General features: G+C 46.2%; 3 protein-coding genes and 3 long non-coding RNA genes across 8 annotated transcripts; 5 read left to right on the forward strand and 1 right to left on the reverse strand.

The window, feature by feature from the left end:
- Window positions 1-278: 278 nt before the first annotated feature.
- Window positions 279-4,018, forward strand: LOC123190170 (protein FAR1-RELATED SEQUENCE 5). 3 transcript variants are annotated; one of them, XM_044602766.1, is made up of 7 exons: window positions 281-474; window positions 588-848; window positions 1,047-1,311; window positions 1,408-2,097; window positions 2,194-2,651; window positions 2,746-3,033; window positions 3,126-4,018. In XM_044602766.1, the coding sequence occupies exons 4-7, from the start codon at window positions 1,530-1,532 to the stop codon at window positions 3,609-3,611; spliced, it is 1,800 nt and encodes a 599-aa protein (XP_044458701.1). In that variant the 5' UTR covers window positions 281-474; window positions 588-848; window positions 1,047-1,311; window positions 1,408-1,529; the 3' UTR covers window positions 3,612-4,018. The 3 variants fall into 3 exon arrangements, with proteins under 3 accessions (XP_044458702.1, XP_044458701.1, XP_044458700.1); XM_044602767.1 differs by lacking the exon at window positions 588-848 and having other exon boundaries at window positions 279-474; XM_044602765.1 differs by lacking the exons at window positions 588-848; window positions 1,047-1,311 and having other exon boundaries at window positions 282-474.
- A 2,013-nt stretch (window positions 4,019-6,031) lies between these two features.
- LOC123190173 (uncharacterized) lies at window positions 6,032-7,759 on the forward strand. Its single transcript, XR_006496204.1, has 4 exons — window positions 6,032-6,162; window positions 6,292-6,484; window positions 6,624-7,499; window positions 7,620-7,759. It is a non-coding gene; the product is annotated as an uncharacterized lncRNA (long non-coding RNA).
- Window positions 7,760-7,890: 131 nt separating this feature from the next.
- Window positions 7,891-8,494, forward strand: LOC123190174 (uncharacterized). Its single transcript, XR_006496205.1, has 3 exons — window positions 7,891-7,963; window positions 8,086-8,332; window positions 8,419-8,494. It is a non-coding gene; the product is annotated as an uncharacterized lncRNA (long non-coding RNA).
- Window positions 8,495-8,621: 127 nt separating this feature from the next.
- Window positions 8,622-11,221, forward strand: LOC123191839 (uncharacterized). Its single transcript, XM_044604418.1, has 10 exons — window positions 8,622-8,804; window positions 8,896-9,057; window positions 9,140-9,199; window positions 9,319-9,609; window positions 9,727-9,801; window positions 9,895-10,056; window positions 10,159-10,380; window positions 10,451-10,580; window positions 10,894-11,086; window positions 11,186-11,221. The coding sequence occupies exons 1-10, from the start codon at window positions 8,732-8,734 to the stop codon at window positions 11,219-11,221; spliced, it is 1,404 nt and encodes a 467-aa protein (XP_044460353.1). The 5' UTR covers window positions 8,622-8,731.
- Window positions 10,491-12,304, forward strand: LOC123190172 (uncharacterized). Its single transcript, XM_044602768.1, has 6 exons — window positions 10,491-10,784; window positions 10,894-11,086; window positions 11,186-11,284; window positions 11,392-11,645; window positions 11,737-11,812; window positions 11,918-12,304. The coding sequence occupies exons 4-6, from the start codon at window positions 11,413-11,415 to the stop codon at window positions 12,020-12,022; spliced, it is 414 nt and encodes a 137-aa protein (XP_044458703.1). The 5' UTR covers window positions 10,491-10,784; window positions 10,894-11,086; window positions 11,186-11,284; window positions 11,392-11,412; the 3' UTR covers window positions 12,023-12,304.
- A 5,067-nt stretch (window positions 12,305-17,371) lies between these two features.
- LOC123185902 (uncharacterized) lies at window positions 17,372-18,453 on the reverse strand. The gene is made up of 2 exons (XR_006493523.1): window positions 18,073-18,453; window positions 17,372-17,944 (listed from the first exon to the last, which is right to left on the reverse strand). It is a non-coding gene; the product is annotated as an uncharacterized lncRNA (long non-coding RNA).
- Between the last annotated feature and the right edge of the window lie 850 nt (window positions 18,454-19,303).

The raw sequence follows: 19,303 nt of genomic DNA on the forward strand, positions 1-19,303 counted from the left end.
CTGTCAGAGTCGCGCGGTGGTAAGTCTAGAATACGCGGAAATACAGTAGGGAATAGTGGCGTACGGCGCTAGCGGGAGACGTGCGTTAGGCGGACGGCGGCAGCACGCCGGCTGGGCCGTGGACCAGGACGTCATTTTTCCTGTCTGGGCCTCGGATCAGATAATGGGTCCAGCGTTAGAAGCTGACGGCTTAGACGTTTGTCGGGCTGGTGGGCTCCACCGATTGAGTGGACCCCACACCCGCCCCCCTCCCCCCCCCATCCCCATCCGCCCGTGCGCGTGAGAAGAAAAAAAATGATTTCCCCCGTTGCATTTGCCTCGCTCAATCTGGAACCCTCGCGCCGCCTCCGCACAAACCAGAGCGAGTGGATCAGTGGAGAAGACAACCTCGTGCACACCGGGCTGCCCGCACTCACCGGAGATCCTTCTCATGGACGCTGCGGGCATGTAATTCTTGCTGGATGCAGTTGACAGGTTAGTATCGAATCAGATCTACGGTTTTTGCCCCATTATCTTTTCCTGGCACTTGCAAACATCTAAACGAAGGCATCCCCTTTCCATGGATATTTGCACTGCATGTCGCGTAGATTCCAAGTGAGAGAGGAATTCGCTGACAACCTAGAGCAGCCGGATCCCGTTCCAGTTCATTACCTGCTGGAGAGAGAAAGTCAGATAGGATATGTGGGTGGAGCAGATTCAGATGGTGAGTCTGCTCTGGCTGAAAAAATTGGGGGAGATGTAGATGGTGTTGCGGCAGTAGGATCTCGCCGGAAAAATGTTGTCTCACCTACGAGGTCGGCGCAGTCGACGGACAGGGTGAACCCAGAGGCACCTAGATGGACAAAACGGTATGAGACAAATATCAATTTGTTTCTAGTTTCACTAGTTGGTAGATGTTACGCATGGCGGAAAAATTCAGTTAGTTAATATAGACGAAAACTCTGCTGGGAATAGTTGGATTCCTGATATGGTGGGTGAATTTTCGGTGTGTAATTACAGACTATAAAGTACAACTTCTGAATAATGAGTAATTTTACGAATTGCAGGCTTAGTCTTGGCAGTGCGCCGCCGAACAGGGTAGCATGCCCATCCCGGATGAGTGCCCTGGAGCTTTCGATGCGCAAGTATCCTGAGCAGCCTGACAAAAGTGTTGTTCGACCAAAGCTAGGCCTTAGCTTCGACTCTTTAGGCGAGGCATATGACTTCTACAATCTATACTCGTGGGAGATAGGGTTTGGAATAAGATATGGGAGGAGCCGCCTAAATGCTGAAAGAACAAAGTGCATGCAGGAAATTGTGTGTGGCTGCTCGGTATGGCAGAAATATTAATTTCTGAACTCATATACTGTGCACTAATCAGCTGTTTCTGAATTGACAAACGTTTGTTTGATCTTGATGATATCGCAGGGAAACCAGAGGCTGAGAACAGCAGTTCATGTAGATGTGAATGCCCAGCGCTGATCAGGCTTCTTCGTGCATCAGATAACAACTGGTACATTACTGAACACCGCGAGAGCCACAACCACTCGATGTCACTAACAATGGGACAGAAGGTGCACTGGCCATCGCATAAACACATAGATGTGTACATAAAGGACTTGATAAGGCAGCTTAGGGAAAATAATGTGAATCTGGGAAAGGTCTACAGTATAATTGGAAGCTTCTTCGGCTCGGTTGAAAAGGTGCCCTTCACGAAAAGGACTCTTAGGAATATCTGTGGGAAAATTAGCCGCGAGCAGGCCGATGATGATGTGTGGAAGACATTGGAAGCGTTTGCAGACATCCGTACAAGTGACCCTGGGTTCACATATGTGGTGCTAGCAGACAAATCCAGCAAGGTGAAAAATTTGATGTGGGCTAATGGGAGCAGCCGAATGCAGTACAAGTTCTTTGGCGATGTGGTGACATCTGACACGACATACAAGACGAACCTGTACGACATGCCATTTGGTATTTTTGTTGGAGTTAACAATCATTACCAAAGTATAATATTTGCAGGGGTCTTAATGCGAGATGAGCAAGAAGATAGCTTCGAGTGGGTATTTGCTGAATTTGTACGTCTGATGGGTGGACCGGCACCACGAACCATATTGACGGGTCAGCTTCTTGTAAATGCATGGTGCATGTATTGGGAGCATGAAAATTTTATTTCTTGCCGACACTAAATGCTAGTATGTGTCATTATAAATGCAGACCAGTGCAGAGCCATGGAATTAGTGATAAGTAAGGCGTATCCAGGGACAGTACACAGGTGGTGCAAATGGCATCTCCTAAAGAAGGTGAAAGAAACATTGGGGCCACTTTACACGAAGAAGAGTGATTTCCAAGTAGAATTCCACAAGGTTGTCAACCACATGTTGACTGAAGAAGAGTTTGAAGCCGCTTGGAGCCAGCTGCTGGATAAGTACAACCTGAGGAGTCATGCATACATGACTCAGATATATGAAACTAGGAGAAAATGGGCGAAGCCTTACTTCAGGGGCGTGTTTTGTGCAAAGATGACGAGCACGCAACGGAGTGAGAGCGCAAACCACCTACTGAAAACTTATATGCCGCCAGCAAGCCCGATGCATGTTTTTGTGAGGCAGTACACGAGGTTGCAGTTTGACCGTGAAGGAGACGAGAGCTACGAAGAGAAGCGGACCATGATTGTAAGTGTTTTTACTTCCCCGGGCCTCTAATTTCTTTATTGTACAGTAACTAGTCTGAAGGATTTGATATGTGTTATTTGTTGCCAAATTATAGGGAGGTGCTGTGAGACGAACAAACCTAGCCATAGAACGTCACGCAAGCAAGATATACACCAGGAGTATGTTTGAGGAATTTGGACGCCTCCTAGTGGAAGGAACAACATACAATGTAACTGAAGTTGAAAAGCTACGGAAATACAGGACCACCCACAACAATGCAGAAAAAAGGGAGAAGTGGAGCAGAGTTGAGTATGAGGTTACAATAAATGAAGAAAAATCTATATTTACATGTGAATGTGGCCAGTTCGAGCACACAGGGATGCTATGTTGCCACACATTGAGGGTAAGCGATAATCCCGCTTTCTCAATTCATGTACAAACAGAAGTTGCAAAGAGGTGTGTAACAAATTCTGAAACTTTTGCTTATTTGCACAGGTGATGGAGATCCTGCATCTTGATGAGATACCGAAGCACCACATTGTTAAGCGATGGACAAGAGACGCAAGGGATATATTGCCAGAGCATTTGGTCCAGTACCAAAAGGACAACTCAGTGAACTTATCATTCACATGTAGGCATGCAACACTGTACTTGAGAGCCATGGAGGTCGTCCGGATGGGTGATGCAAGTGCTGCATGTTATGAGCATATGCATGCAGGGCTTGGAGCTCTCCTGGTGAGTGGGGCACCGTTGGCCGCGAGTAGGGATGGTCTGGCATTTGAGGATAGATCGGTCGAAAGAGCTGAAGCAAGGAGCAATGGGAATGTGCAGAATGCAACTGATATGGGTTTTTCACAGCAGTGTCACAGTGCTGGGCACTCTGGCAGTGTCAATGGCCTCCACGGCCTCGAAGCCCAGAGAAGCAAAGAGGCGCAGGTAGGCCGACGAACAGCAGAGACAAAGCCCCATACGAAGGTTTAAGCAAACGAAACAGGTTTTGCAGTATTTGTCGGCGTGAAGGGCACAAAAGGACGACATGTCCGGAGAGGGGGGACGCACCGAAGAAGCCGAGGAAGCCAGCAAAATGCAAGAACTGTGGAATAGAACGTCATCGACGAAACATGTGCAAGTGGCCACTCGGATTAGCAGAGCAGTGACACTCCCAATATGAAGCAGGGGAATCCCCGCTGTGGTATGAAACATCATTTCTACAGGGTTTTGAGCCAGGCTTGGGGTTGGGTTGGGGGCTCTGGTGCATTTGTTTGAAATGTTGTAATCTGAGGGCCTGAGAAACCATGTAAAATGAAAACCTGTGGTCAAATTAGTTCAGTGCGTGGGCACGCTGATAAACAGATGTACGAAACATGCACTCTGGTTTTCCCACTTTACAGTATCTTGTTTGTATTTGAAAATTGGTCCTTGTTTTTTGCACTTACAAATATGTTGTTCGTGTGTGAAAATTGGCTAGTTCTATGTGGGAAGAAACCGTGATTTAATCATAAGACTGAATCTCTTTGTTCACAAATGGATGCTTGCTGATTTTTGGCAGCATGGATGAACCTGCGATGCGCTAGGACACACGTCCTCCATGCAACAAAGAAAGGCACATGGAGGTAGGGGTTGTGTGCGCCATTCTCGTTTCAAATCCCTGTGAACAACAGGAAAGTGAATTAATGTGTAATGTGCTACGGCTGTCAACAAGTGCAATATAAAGATATGGTAGGCAGGCCGCCAAGCGTGCGACCCCTCTCCCCACACTCCCTTTGTTCAAAAAAGTTTGAAAAAGCAGGTCAGGCACGAATGGCGCGTTCGTCTCTTCGCTCTGGGATGAGCGGCACAACTTGCAGCGCTGCAAAGCTTGGCGAGATCTGCACTTCCGGCCAGTAGGTTTGTGTTGACTGCCAACGCTCGCAACCCATTAGTTCCTTGCATCAATTTGTTGATAAGATTTGAACGATTTCACGATCACTGAAAACCCAAAATGCTACTAGCAGTCATCTGTCGCCGCAAGTGTGGGATCAGTGTGTAGCGCGTGGAGTACGATGCAAAATCCGGCGATGGCTGAAGGCGGAGGCATTGAGGTCAGTCTCGGAGTTCTTTTACCTATTAGTGTGAATCTTGGTTCCATATCTAACAGCTCGCCCGAACTTTCATCTTCCATTCTCTTCAGGGCGAGGTGATCCAGGAAGGTTTTGGCCGCCTCGGAAGTCTGAAGCGGGACATAGACGACAAGCCGTATGAAGAAGAAGGTAAGGAGGGGTATGGAGATTACGATCCAGCTATTTCTGCTGCACAGGAGGGCAACTCCAGCGGATCTGTTGTGGACAAGAAGGCTGGTGTGATGGAGTCGGGGGCGGAAAGTGGCGCAGATGATGGTGAGGGGGATGAAGAAGAAGTGGTGAGCAGGCCATCGAAACGCCAACGAACCGAATATTAGTTCAGTAAGATGAAATCCGTGTCCGATGTATATGATGCTAGATGATCTGTATGAACCCTTCTCGTTCATCAGATTGTTATGAGAGCTCGGTAGTGAACGAACGGATTTGCATGCAGAATTGGATCTGTTGTTCCGTGTCAATCATGCAAAAACATTTGTTTAGAGGTTAGTGAATCTTAAGCCGTTTATTAGAAGTAATGTGTGTGTCATTTCCCTGCTCTACCATTAGACAGAACTGATTATCGTTGAGTACTACATTATAATATTAAACGTTGGAGATTAGGGCATGAGTGTGCTGACGGTGGGGGCGCATGCGTACATTAAAAATGGGTAGGTGGGCTGGTGGGTGTTCTCATGCATGCCGCGGCAAGATGGAGACGCGTGGCGGGGTGCTGAGTATTATTCCTTCATGTGGGCACACCACAGATTGTACATCATCACTGTTCCGACCAAGAGAAAGTGATCCGGTTTTGCTGTACGGTACGGCTAGTTGGTGTTTCTGCTTGTGGTCACGACGAATTTATATGCCCCCTGAAGAAAACGACTTCTCTGTGCGTGAGGGATCATATGGGCCGCGTCAATATTTCGCAGAAAAACAAAAAAAAAGTGGACAGCTGCTCTCAGTGACATGGTATACCTGGGAGACGACACACTTTGATCGAGTGGCACATTGAGTCGCGAGTACTTCAGTTGCGTTCACAAAAAAATAGTGTGAGCAAGAGATACCGCGTGGCGGATGATTTGGTCGGCAATAATACACCGGCCCCTAGATCTCCAATTTAGGAGGAGAAATAATTTGCTCTGTATGCGCGGTCAAGTGGGCGATAAAGTTGACAAGACAACTCAGTAGGACACAGTGCGGGAGGGACAGCTCGGTGCCTCTTTTAGCAAAAAAAATGCGTCCCTCCCCGAGGGGGGTGTAGTACTTCTTCTCCACCCGTGCAGTACCTCATCACACTTCATCCTCATTCACTATTCTCCTTTCTCCCTCTCCCCCACCACACACCGCACAGTATACTGCTCACTACGGCCCATAGGTGCAGAAGGTGGAAGACGCCGGCTACTGCTCCGGAGACGGATCCGGCATTGGAGAAGGTGAGCTTCCCTGATTCGGGAAGAGAAGCATGCCCTAGCCTACTCGCTTGTCTGCTTTTTCCCGTTTTGTAAAGCTTTGTTGTGGTTGGTGACTTTTCCTTTGTTGCTTCCCATGATTGGTGTCTGTAGGTCTGTCGTCATGGAGCCACCGGATCCATCAAAGAAAAGGAATCTGCCATGTGAGGAGGGCGGCAAGCAGGGGAACACCAAAAAGCCGAGGTGTGTCCGTCGTGGGGGAGAAAGTACGGATGGAGATGCAGCTCAGCTGGTTTGCGGTGGTGCTAGCAACCAAAACACCGATGTCGACAGATCCAATGCCTCGGTAAGCACATGCGCTAAAATAAATAAATGAGCCCTAGTTTGGACTTTGGACTGGCTGAGTCTTTTGATACTGTTCTGTGCTATCATTGGTGGGCGCAAAAAATCCTAACTCAGGCATTCGGGTGACTAAAAAATCGCAGGTTGGTGAGGAGGAGGGAGGAGAAGCACGGCCTCGTAGTGGTCAAAAAAGGAAACGGGTGTTGGTGGACCAGAACAGCTGCATGGGGGCAAGGGGGCGTAGATCTAGTAGGACACTAGTTCTTGTTAATAGATCTGCGCTCTCGCAGATTGAAAATCTACCGATCGTTCCACACAGTTTCCCATCAGAGTCGACCCTCCTCTGTGGTAGGGTAGTTAAATGTACTTGGAGTTGTCATCAGATCCTCAAGCTTGGGATGCTGTACTATCTGCTAGTTCATAGGACTGGGATGGCTAGTCTGTTGACCGCTGCATGGGATGGAGAGGCTGATAGGAGGTTCTACGCTTGGCTGCTGAGTAGGTTTAGGTGACAAGACATGAGATTCACCTTTCCTGATGGGCAGTTTAGATTTTTTACCCCGGGTTCCATAGTCTGGACTCTGGGACTTAGAAATTCTGGGTGCCGTGTGAGTATGCTTAAGCTGTCGCCCAAGATAAGGAAAGAGTACGGTGAAACTATTAGGTGTACCATAGGAATAGAGTCCAGGAGGCATGCCAGGGATGGAGGGTTAAGCATTCGTGCTGTTAATGAAGCTATTACTATGATGAAGTCGTTAAATCTTGACAGCAGGCAGACCAGGGCCTTTGAGATGGCATTTTCCCTGCTGGCTGCTGGTACATATGTCGGCCCTAAGCAATCGTACACTTCAATACCATGGGAAATGTTGGCATGTGTCCTTGATGAGAATGGCACTGGTGAGTACGACCTAGCAGAGTGGGTGTTTCTAATTATCAGAGCAGCTGCTAAGAAACTTCAGGAAGATTTGGATGCTGGCGTCAGGTCGCTCATAGTTGGAGGCTGCCACTTGGCTCTTATTGTGAGTACACCGTACACATTTGTGTTAGAACTCGATACAAACACAGAAAAGAAAATATTAGTAACCCAGAAAGTTGGGAAAAAAACTATTATGCTAACTGTTCGAGTAAATGTGATGCAGCCATGGTTCTTCAACTGGATCGACTTTGGACATCACAGTGTTGAACCCCATACACTCCCGCGCATCAGTGTTTACACAACCCAGATATGTAGGAGGTTGAACTACCTGACAAGGGAGTATCCAAATATATTCAGAGTAAGTTGATCATCTTCCCAATTCCCATTGATCATCCATATGACTCTTGAGTTTTGCCATCATTCCTACACCCCGTATAGTCATAAAACTGATGTCCCTTATGATCGGGCGATATGTTTTGCAGACAAGGCCATCAGATTATTTCATTACGTTGGACGAGATATGGCATGATGTAGTTGGTGGGCCTGGAGGCATCCTACATCCAGCAGGTAATTATGGAAAAAGCATCATACATGTAGCAAGTGTGCAGTAAAGTTAAAAAATGTTACTTTGGTAAGACAGTACAATGTGCTAACCAATGTAGTTGAAATGTTTGGTGTGCCAAAAGCAGCGCAAATGGAAGCACTCACAGCTGCTCAGGGCCTGCTGGCAGCTAGTGCATGCCACTTCTCCTATGGGAGAAGGTAGCGATGAGGGGCACAATGATAAAGAACAAAACACCCTAGTGCACCGGGCGGCTAAAAAAGGAAAAGGCATCATGGATGAAATACCAGATTCGTCTGGCAGTGATAGCGAAGATGAACCAGTAGATCCAAGTGTACGCCTTGCACAGGTTCTGGACAGGGCTGAGAGAAGAGGTTTCTAGTCTGAACATTTGGTTTGTAGACATAAATCCCACATCTATGTTGTTAAAAACTGAATTCCATTATTTAATAAAATACAGGGCGGCCAATTGAAGCACCCGCAGCCCCTGCGAGGATTAGGATTTCGACTGATGTTGTCGTTCCACATGTGACAGGCATGTGTCGTATGACATTTGCATTTTCATTTGCGCCATCCAATTCTGGGGGGTGGATCTAGTGTTTAAACGAATTCACGGGTGATGTAGTGCGTGCATCTAACGTTAAACAACTTTTGCAGGGCCACGCAGCTTCAACAGGCTTAGGAGAAGACTCATACTTAAAGGCAATGACGAGGGGGGCACTGGGACAAGCAACCCCTTCGCACGACTACGAACAGCAGGAAGGGCGACGTGGATGCGCAGCAAAGGTGAACATTTGAGAGCAGAACTTGATGAAATTGAGGCACAAGCAAGAGCTGACCTGGAGTGTAAGTTGGAAAAAAATCTTAAAGTATTAGGTAACTTCCGTACATTTGCCGAACAACTGACGTCCGGACTGGGAACTCGTTTGTGATGCAGATGGTAGGGATCATGGGATATTGAGGAACAGGAATGCACCAGCTCTTGGAGCTGGCATTGCGGGCTCGGATGACAACGAGAGAGAGGAGCGTGTTCGCAGCTTAGCAGCGGCTGCCCTTGCTGTGGTAGAACAAGCCATGCAAAATCCTGAACTGTTTGGAGGTACACATCGTCTAACAGAATAACTCGCTGGGACAATTTCTCGTGTGCAAACTACTGATGAGCAAATTTATACGGCGTGCAGACATATTCGACCAGGCACCTGCGATGATAGCAAAACTAAGAGTTGAGAACTCCAGTGGAGGTATTTATGTGAACACCTAAGTGAATGAAATGCTGCTATATTGCAGCATGGTTGTTGTGTTGTCAAAACTAAGAAGTTGCGCCATGGTCTAAAAAATATTATGTTTTTTAAAACTACAGCTCCAGCGCCTCTGGAAGTGGAAAATGGACCTGGTGCAGCTCATGGAAATTCTGGTAAGGGCGTCAACGGGGGTGGGCTAGAGAATGATATCCAAGATGCAGCACTAGACGGACAAACTCAGCAACTTGGTGATGGTTCAGGTGGTAGTGATGACTGGAGTACATCATCTGAAGATGTTTCGAGCTATAGCAGTGAACGAAGCGTTGCTACAGCGTCCAGTGTATCTGGTACCCAAATCCTCAGTGACAATGTATTTGCAGGGAACCTCGATTCTCTGTATAGAGAGGAAGGTAAATATTCTGTGATTGGTAACATTTGTTTTAATTTCTGATTTGGTAGGCGATTTGTTTCAACAAACCAGATAAACTCACTAATGTGGTCACATCTAACATAGTTCTTATGTTCAGTTATAGGGGATGAATTTCTGGACGTGGCCTCAAAAGTGTCGGTTGACTACAACGGAGAAGATGATGACGAAATAGGTGTGAGATCAATTTTTATATGCCCCCAGTTAGTTAGATGGGTACAAACTAAATTCTGATTTTTTCTTGGTTGCACTGAATGTTTGTTCCCAGGCTTGGATGCTGATTTCTTAAAAGTGGCTACACAAGTGCCAACGGATTACACAAATGAGCAAACTACAGGAACTGTGGGGAAAAGTTTAGTTGACATGGATAACATTAATGCTTTACTTTCCACAATAAACACATGCATTCGTTGGATTGCATGGATACGAGGTGTGTCTTAGATAACTGGAACATATGAAGAACGTCAAATACCACATTGGAAAAATATAACTAGTCTCTAACCTAATTTATTTGTTTGTTGTCTGGCCAAAGCGATGATGGTCGTGCGGAGCGGGCGTCCAGGAGACGATGATGACGAGGACCCACCTTGCAACGGTCCCATCTTGTTGGGCTGGCATGGTGAAGAACAAGTGGAGACAGGGGGATCTGCCAGAGAAGAGGCTCTATTACGTAGACAACAGCAGTCCCGACCTCGGGCCCTGGATGTGCAGAGAAACTGCCGACCTGGTCCGTCCTTCCGCCGCGACAACGAAGGTACTTGCTAGAAGCAGATTGGTGCTGATTTGTTTGGAGTAAAATATTCTATCCTCTGTTTATGTTCCAGCACTCATAAAATCTGATATTGGTTGCAGATGGTGGGGACGGTCAAGCTCCAACCAGGCCGATAACACCCGTTTCAGGGACATCACCGACTATATTCCTGCAAGCAGTTATAAATTACCTGAAAAAATGCGGTATCAAACACACGGTAACCAACAATGGGAGAAGCCAAGCTGTGGCTAATGAAGGGTGCAAAGCAAACAACAATGGTATATGCAAGAGGGATTGGGGTGAAAAGTATCCACCATCAATTGGATTAATCCATAAAGAACCGCCTCATTGTGCAGTTTCGAGGTTCATTACAAACATGCTTGCTTGCGATGATACTGTTTTAAAAAGTGAGTACATTGGACCTGGTACAAACAATGTGAAAACTCCATATATAAATGAGAATTTAACTAGGTTCGGGTGGAACAAAACTGCACAACTAACTGTTGTTTCTTGCAGGAAATGGGTCAATCATTACAAACTGATATTGGCAGTTGCGTCTGGTCAGGACATAAAGGATGAGCTTATTCCTGCTGCGGATTTATCATCAAGTGTGATGAGGTGCATCCAGAGAGCATTACAACAGAAAGACGATGCTATGTACTGCGGATGGCTAGATAGGTTCAGGGGGATTTTTGATCCAAAATTTGTTGTGAGTGCCCCACTATGCTAAGCTCAAGATCTAAAGTTGTGACATTCTCCTGTAATGCCTTGCTTACGTAATTTCATCATTTGACCGTTTGCATCACAGGAGGAAGTCTGCCGAGACGATGGTGAAACTGACTAGGACTACATCGACACAATGATGAACTCGGAATCGATTGGATAGAAGATAGAATGGTTGAAGAAGGTAAGTGATGCAAACCGAAAAAATTAAGCAAATTCTCCAAGAAAAAAAACCCCATGTAACTAACTTTGAAGAACTGTGGTTGCATTTTGACAAAATTAAACTTTCAGTTCTGGTTCCCCGTGGATTTTATGGACTGCTGGTCAATGTATCTTATGGATAAGGACACAAAGGTGATGATGGTGCTTGACCCAACCGAGACAGATGAGATGGACGAGATGCAGATGAAACATGAGGACCACGCTAAGAAGTTCCAGCTTAGGTTCTGCTCTCTGATGAACAACTACTTCGGCAATGGGATTGTTGATCCCAATGGATGGAAAATTGTACATCCGCTGGTGGTGCAACATGAGCCGTGCAGCAGGTTAGGTCGTCTGAACTACAAGAACTTTCTAAAATATGGATGTTTGGCTATTAGCGCTGAAAGGATCTTATGAATTTCTGCTTGGTTTCAGGGAGGACAGTGGAATTTACATAACACACTACTTCACCAACTTCACTGGGTTGTACCTCCGATCTACGCTGAACCAGGTTTGTTTGCATAGGTCCTGTTTGTTGCTCAGTTACAAAAAAGTTCGAACTGATGCTATGGTCCCCCTTGATTTGGTGTCCCAACTGATATTTTTGCGAAAGCAGGAACATATTGACCAGAAGCGCAAGAAGCTGGCATACGAAATAGTGAGCATGAAAGGTAACAAAGGGGACATACCAGATTTCCTCTTTGACGTGATCATCGATTAACGAAGTTGCCTTCGGCTGTGCAAGACCTTTTGGTACTCGTGTTGTGCTCCTACGACTGTTCCGACAGTAGGGTAGCATGACGTTTTGGTTGACGTATGACGCGGTAGCGAAGACTGCCTGCAGAAAGGGGATTACTGTAATATCAGATCTTCTCAAGAGATAGACCTATAGTAGTAGACCCTGGTTATTATATCGTATAATTTGAGACTATCTGAATTTGATGGTCAGACCATGCAGCATGTACTTTGTGGAAAATGCTATGCATTAGTTTCTAAATGCCATGGACCAACTAAGTAGGTAGTACTACGTTTGTTTTGGGATGAGAAGGGATGACTACTGATGAATGGGAAATGAAGAAGAAACTTGGTGACCAAAAAATGAGGGAACAAAATGAATGGGGGTGTGAGGCTATAAGGGAAAAAATGTGTGTTAAACATAGGAGAAAGACACTATGGAATATAAAAAAATGGACACCCTTTGTATGTAAGGTTAGCCATTGCATATATGTGTAATTTGTGAGCAACAGAAAAGAAAAAAGTGAAAAGAATTACTAAGGATGAAAAAATGGTAGAACTAACTTCATGAACGTTTAGGAAAACCAGTAATTTGGAGGCAGAAAAAAGCAATGATATAAAAAAAGGCCCAACGGAAAAACATCAAATGATATTTGTTCATAGTTGATAGGTGATGCGCCTTAAATTTAGAGGTTCCAAAATGTTTTGGGCATATAAAAGTACACGGCTAATTTAAAAATAAAGCCCTCGCACACAGCTCCGGGTTCTTCACAAGTAGTCGTACTAGGATAAAACATTTGATGGATACATGACAGAAATGAAAAATGGTGGCCAGTGGTGTCTGCCAAAGACATGAAACGAAATTCAGTCTCACAGGCAATCACTTATCCTCTAGGTGGCCTACTTTTTTCCATTTAAATGGACTAGATGGAATCAAGCCATGAGTCGTTGGGTGCTAGTACCGTCCAAAATGCATCATGCACCAACTTCGACGAGTTCCCCCGTAGTTTGAGGCACTCATGCAGTGCTTGCCTTTTGGTTTTGTCGGCATTGTACTGCATGGTGGATGACGAAGTTAGGGACAGGTGAAAAAATATGGGAATAAAAAAGGAGGAACTCACGGGGATGAGTTGTTTATAGAAGATTGATGAAGTTATATTCACCTTCGTGAGCGGAATCTTCAACTTAGAGCCATCATAGTGCCTGATGGCATGAAGCACGCAACCCCCGGTTTCGTCTCTTTTTATTTTTCATGCACATGAAGATGAAAAAAAGTGCGAGAGAATTAGTTCACTTGCGGAAATCCAAGGTGGTAAACTTAAGTTTGAATTGATTTCTGTGCAATTCGGCATTTTAGTATCATACCTGGTAAATGATTCTTCCGCAACAACCGGATACTTGGTCACCCACTGACTACCTTGGGTAGGCCATCCAACATAATACTCATTGAGACACTCAAATAAAGCATGATGCAGCTTCCAGACAATCATCTCAAGCTTGCCTTTTTTTGCTTCACTTGGACCATCACCTCTGATTAGGGGGTCAAGGACATGGAGTTTCCTGGACATCATGTCCCACATAAGAACTATCCAACCTTCCTCGAGTGGAACTGGTAAAAAGAACTGCAGATGGGAAGAAGTCGAACCAAAAATAACATAAATTAGAGAAAGGTAAATGTACCCGGCCAAAAAAATAACATAAGCACATTAACATGAGAAAACAGTGGCAAAGTGTGAGAGAGCACACCATCTGAGATGATGTTATGTCGTATGGTATATCCTTCCCAGCGAGCTGCTCCTGGATTGATGTGTTGGTGACATACTCATGGTCCGCTAGCACAAGCGTCTTCATACATATATATGGGAGAAAACACAAAGGGTAGCAGAGTAAACAAAAGAAATGATGCATGTGTTTCAAAGAAGTCCAAACAGAGAAATTCATTAACTGTTATTACCACGAATTCAGGCTCCATGTTGTGCCTCCATTTCATGTATGGGCACTCTATATTGGATTCCTGGTCGGATTGAGTGTACCTTCTTATGATGATCGACACGAGTTCATGGTCAAGCGCTCGGCCCTCGAGTAGCTGCTGCCTCATAGCCATCCCATAGATACGAATTAGCCTTGGATTGTCATGTACAATGTAGTAGCTACATGGAAAAATAACAAAGTGGTTAAGCCATGACAGGAGCGGGGCTAAAAAACTAGGGACATGCTATTGTCCATTTAGTAATAAGAAGTGGCTCGTGTACATAAAAAAATAGCAACGAACTTGTTCAGCTCCTTGACAGACAGATTTGTGAAGTGTGCGGCAATATGGTCGGTCGTCGGTGGATGAGGAGGTGGTGGGACAACTCCCTTTGTCCATGGGTCAATTGCAAACCCATGCTAGAATATATACTTCCGTTTTTGAGGGGTGTTTCGACATTGACCAAAGACATTGACATTTGGGTTATTTGACAGGTCAGCATACTTTTGAGCAACTGATACTATAGTTGACTTGAAATAAGTAAGAATGTTGCAAGATGCCCCTGAGTTTGATTTCTTGGTACTAGATGTAGAGTCCTCGGCGCATAAGGCACGCTTCCGAGAAGCCCCTCCTAGCGGTGCCGTTGATGTACCTAACCAAGGATGGAAAACATTGTGTGTTACCATTTGTTTTCTGTGTAAGGTGAACAAAAAATAAATTTCAGAAAACGTGAGCTGAAAAGAAGCTTGTTGGACGAACTAACCTTCACAGTCAGATAAGTCAAGCCTTTGCCCTTTTATTTTCTGAGCAGCAGGTGTGGTGAATCGCACTGCCTTTGAATTCGTAGGAACTGCACAATTCAAGCGTGATAGGCAGGTCGTGCCATTTATGTGATTTTCATGTCTGGTTTATTTTGTTTGAGGAGAGAAGATGAAAGCGATAGTTCTACTACCTGACGCAGGACAATCTGTAAAACCACGTGCAGCACAACATACACACCGCCTAGTAGCCGAGGTGATGACTTGATCTGAAAATTTGTACATGTCCATTTGCAAAGCTGCACGAGCCTGAGACAACGCATGCTATATGGAGTTGCCAGCCTGTGTCAACTGCATTATCATCCTTGAATTCTGATGTTTTAGCATCATCGTTAACTCATCGGCTACCTGGCATCCATGCGGGGGAGGACAAAAAAAATGTTAGCATCTGATATGCAAGCAGAATGAACAATAAAATGGGTCATAAGAAAGAGAAAAAAAGACTTCACATACGAGATGCGGGTACTTCTCCCGTAAGTAGTGTGCAAATTCTAGTGGCCCAGGTGCAGCCTTGTTGGAGTGTGCGGCGCTGTCGTTGCATGCATGACTTGTATAGACATGAACAGGAGTTGTGGTGTTAACCATGGACACTGCAACCGGTGTCTTTGCACACCTATGCACCCTCTTGCTGGTTGATGATGACGGGGCATTCACTTGTACCTTAGAACGCATGTAACACACCGTTGACGCGTCTCTTAGCTGTCACACGAGAACGCAATGGAAACGCCCCAGAAAAATGAGGAAACATGTCAAAACAACCCAGGTTAGATAGAGGACGCTCAGAGACAGCATGATTTTATAAAAGATATGACAGTAAATCTACATAGAAATTACATTGGCATGTGAATACGACGTAGCTCCCTTGACGGGGTCAAGAGCCATGGTGAGCATTTTACGGAGTGAATCAGGGTCGAAATCGGCGATCCTTGGAAGCACATTATGCGGTTTATTGAAAATGCCAAGGTCAACGTTGTCAAGCACAAAAATCTGCGAAAATGATGAATTGGAAAACAACTCATTATATGGTAGCACTTAATTTATCTAAAGAGTCTGGCCTAAAATAGTTTTACCTGGAAGAATAAGTGACAACCAGTGAGATTAGTCGAAAGGCTGTTAGCCATCGTGTCCGTCTTCAGCTTTCTAACAGCACGAAGAAGATGCTGAAGGAGAAACTCACACCAATTGAACTAATCTATAGCTTCAATGTTCGCAATCGCCCCCCAATAATCAATAGTCGTGTAGTTGTGCTTCGTGGTTGGCACAAGGACATGTCCCATCACAAAAATGACAAACGCAATCTAGAAGCAATCCTTTTCCAGCTTACTGGAGTTGTCGTTGATGTCGCGCAACAAGAAATCTTCAGCTGCCCGCAGGCTATGAACCCCAGTCTTGTTCATCTGAAGTGTTGTCTTTATAAAATCGACAGCTTCTGGATTGATATTGGCATCCCTGCCTTTGACATTTCGATGGCCGCATGGGATGCCAAACACCTTGTAAACATCCTCCGGCCAGAACTTGAGCACCTTGTTCTCTCTAAGTTTAATCTCCCTACGGCTGACGCTAACCCTGCTCATTATCCAAGAGCTACATTTGAGGCTAAGCTTCTGCAAATCTGGCAACTTCAGCACCCCCCCCCCCCCCCCCGAACCCAATCTGCTCCACTAACCACTTCTTGTACTCACTGAATGTCTGAATGACGCTAACTGCGTGCTTCACAGATATGTGTGAGGTCGGAGACGGTGGATCTCCTGGGCTTGTGCTAGAAGATGACGCATCTACTGCATTCAGAAGCACATGTTCGCCACCATCTAATGGTTCATTGCCAGAACCTTCGCCTTCTCCGCCGCAACTGGCAGAGTGCGAACTATGGTCATCCTAGCCGAAAAAAGCAGCCAAAAACAATGAAAAAATGAATCCTATTTTTAGATTTCACTGACTAGAACCATGACAAAAATGGGATTGAGTAATCAGATGCGACGAAATAAAACTAATGGGTGAGGAAGAAGTACCATGTGTCCGGCGCAGCTTGGATGGGAGAAGCCCCCTGACCGACGAGGAACAAGGAGCGGCGGAGAGGGGGAACTTTGCGTGGCAGTCGCCGGTGGCGGCGTCGGCAAAATATGATGTGGTATGCTAGAGGATGGGGGGTGTCACCCACGATCTAGGGCTCACACCCTTTTTGGTCTTCTGTCTATTTTGCCCCTAACCTGCATTTGAGTGGTAACGCAAAAATGGTGCGGTGCGGACGCGTGTGCCTTCACATTTGGGCCTATCTGTCCGTGGCTATGTCCGTAATGCCAACTTGGGTTGCAGGCGGACACGTGCAGCTCATCGTGTAGCTTTGACGAGCGGTGGATTACATTGCATTAGATTAACAACCTGTCGGTGTGCGTAAAGTGCCCATCTGAGTGGGATTGTGATAATACCTTAAGAATAATTTAGCTGCAGCAGAGCATGAACAAAAAAAATCATGTACTGATGAATCCAACTAAAAACAACTTGCGTCAACAGACACAGCACAGAACAAACGAGGTCCATGCAAAGAATATAAGACAAATATGCAATAATCTTAAACGAGCTTCATTAAGTTCAGACACTCCATTACAGACTACAACACTTCAACTTGCATAACTACTAGATGTGGGTTTACATAGGGAAACAGGCTTAGCGGTAGAGGGAGCCACCCTTGATTAACCCCACGAAATCACCCTATCTTCTTAGTACGCATCACACGCATATATCTGGGACCCCATGCTAATCTAGTTTGCCGACACAACTACCACCATCAGGACCAGGACTGTGAGCAGGATGTTGGTCGCACCAAGGAGAACTGCGATGACAGCAAGGCTTTGAGTGCCCGTCGCAGATGCCGCCGCTGCCGCCTGAGGGGGATGCTGAATCTGATTATTTACCGCTGGTGGATCTTGCTGGACTTGAGGGTGGATCTGAGCCTGGGCTGGTTGATCGCCGGAACTAACTGCGCCGCTGCATTTGCTTGATGGATGCCGAACATCTGGCCTCCTGGATGCATCCCTGCTTGCTACTGAGCGGCGCCAATCTGCATCGGGCTCATCCTCCTCCAATAAGCACGCTGGAACTCAAAAAAACGGCACTGACGAGCCTGCCAACAAATAGATGGAACAAAAAAGAAGGAAAAAAAGGAATCCAGATGTCAGCTAAATCTGAAAAGAGTCCAATAAGCACGTACAGATAAGGGAGGCCAAATATTTTCGAGTGAGATCTACTTACATCATAGCGGGTGCACTTGTAGAAACGATTACTAGCCTGAGTGCCTGACCTCGCAACATTGGACTCGATCTCGTCGTCACACAGTGGACACTGCAAGAGCGGCAGAAGCCAGTCGGGTGGGATGGGGAGCGAGTTCGACGAGGAAGCAGACATGGCGTCGACGCCGGCGCTGGAGATGAGGATGGCTCAGGCCAGAGAGATTGATTTCTCTCGGGGTAGTGAATGAGTTCGATGGGTGGTTGGGAGTTGTGGGTCGACATTTATTGCGGGCTATCTGCCCGGTGGAGACCTCTAGATGGCCGACCGTCACGGCTCATGAGCACGGGATGGCTCTGATAACCAGCCGAGCCATCCGTTGGAGATCTGTCCCGCAACGGCGGATTAACGCTCCGTCGCATTTAATGCTTCGCTCCATGCCTTGCGAGGAAAACATATACGTACAGGAAATACATCGTAGAGCACTAATCTTCGCGCAAGCCATCGGTGCAGATTTCGGGAGCAGCTGGGCTCGGGCTCAGGAATGGATTTTCGCTACTGTTCTTGCTACTGTTGTTAGTTCTTAGTGCTTCTCTTGCTCTTGTTGCTAGGGTACGTGAGTGCATGTGGCATGCAAGTAGGACATAACATACCCGAATGCCAAAAATAGTAGGTGCAAGTAGGACAGGTGAGTGGTGGCTTGATCTAATCAGTGTTAGCATTAATAACTATAAGCACTGATCAGAGTGGCACTGATCATGTGTTAGTAGTGATCATTGCAAGTTGCGCTCAGTGAGCATATATGCTCTCCTACTTGTTAGCTTTGATCACATGTCATATGTTGCAAACTGATGTCCATCTTCCTGACAAGATAATGAAGACGGAGTGTGATAGAGCCGGCAGTGTTGCGTAGGTCGTTGCTGGCAGAGAGGGGCGGAGGACCTCATCCCCACCAACCGGTGGCTGAAGAGTGTGGTGCTCCCTGGCAGGGTGGACTACATGAGGATGCCGCTGAGCGCTGGCAGAAGGCCGAGGACTAGCCATGAGGAAGGTGCATGGGAACCTATCAGGTTCTACGTGCAGATCAGTGACCAGGAGGACATCGCCATGCTCATCATCCCGCGTAAATTCAGGCCAGTGATGAAGCAATGGCTGGTCAGCAGCCCTCCTTGCATTGTCAATCTCTCCGTCAACAAGTTGAAACGCCCTCGATGCGGCTATATCTCCCACGTGTTGAAGCACGACTTAGAGGCAT

This window comes from Triticum aestivum, chromosome 2A (genome assembly GCF_018294505.1).
Source record: "Triticum aestivum cultivar Chinese Spring chromosome 2A, IWGSC CS RefSeq v2.1, whole genome shotgun sequence".
NCBI classification, from domain to species: domain Eukaryota; kingdom Viridiplantae; phylum Streptophyta; class Magnoliopsida; order Poales; family Poaceae; genus Triticum; species Triticum aestivum.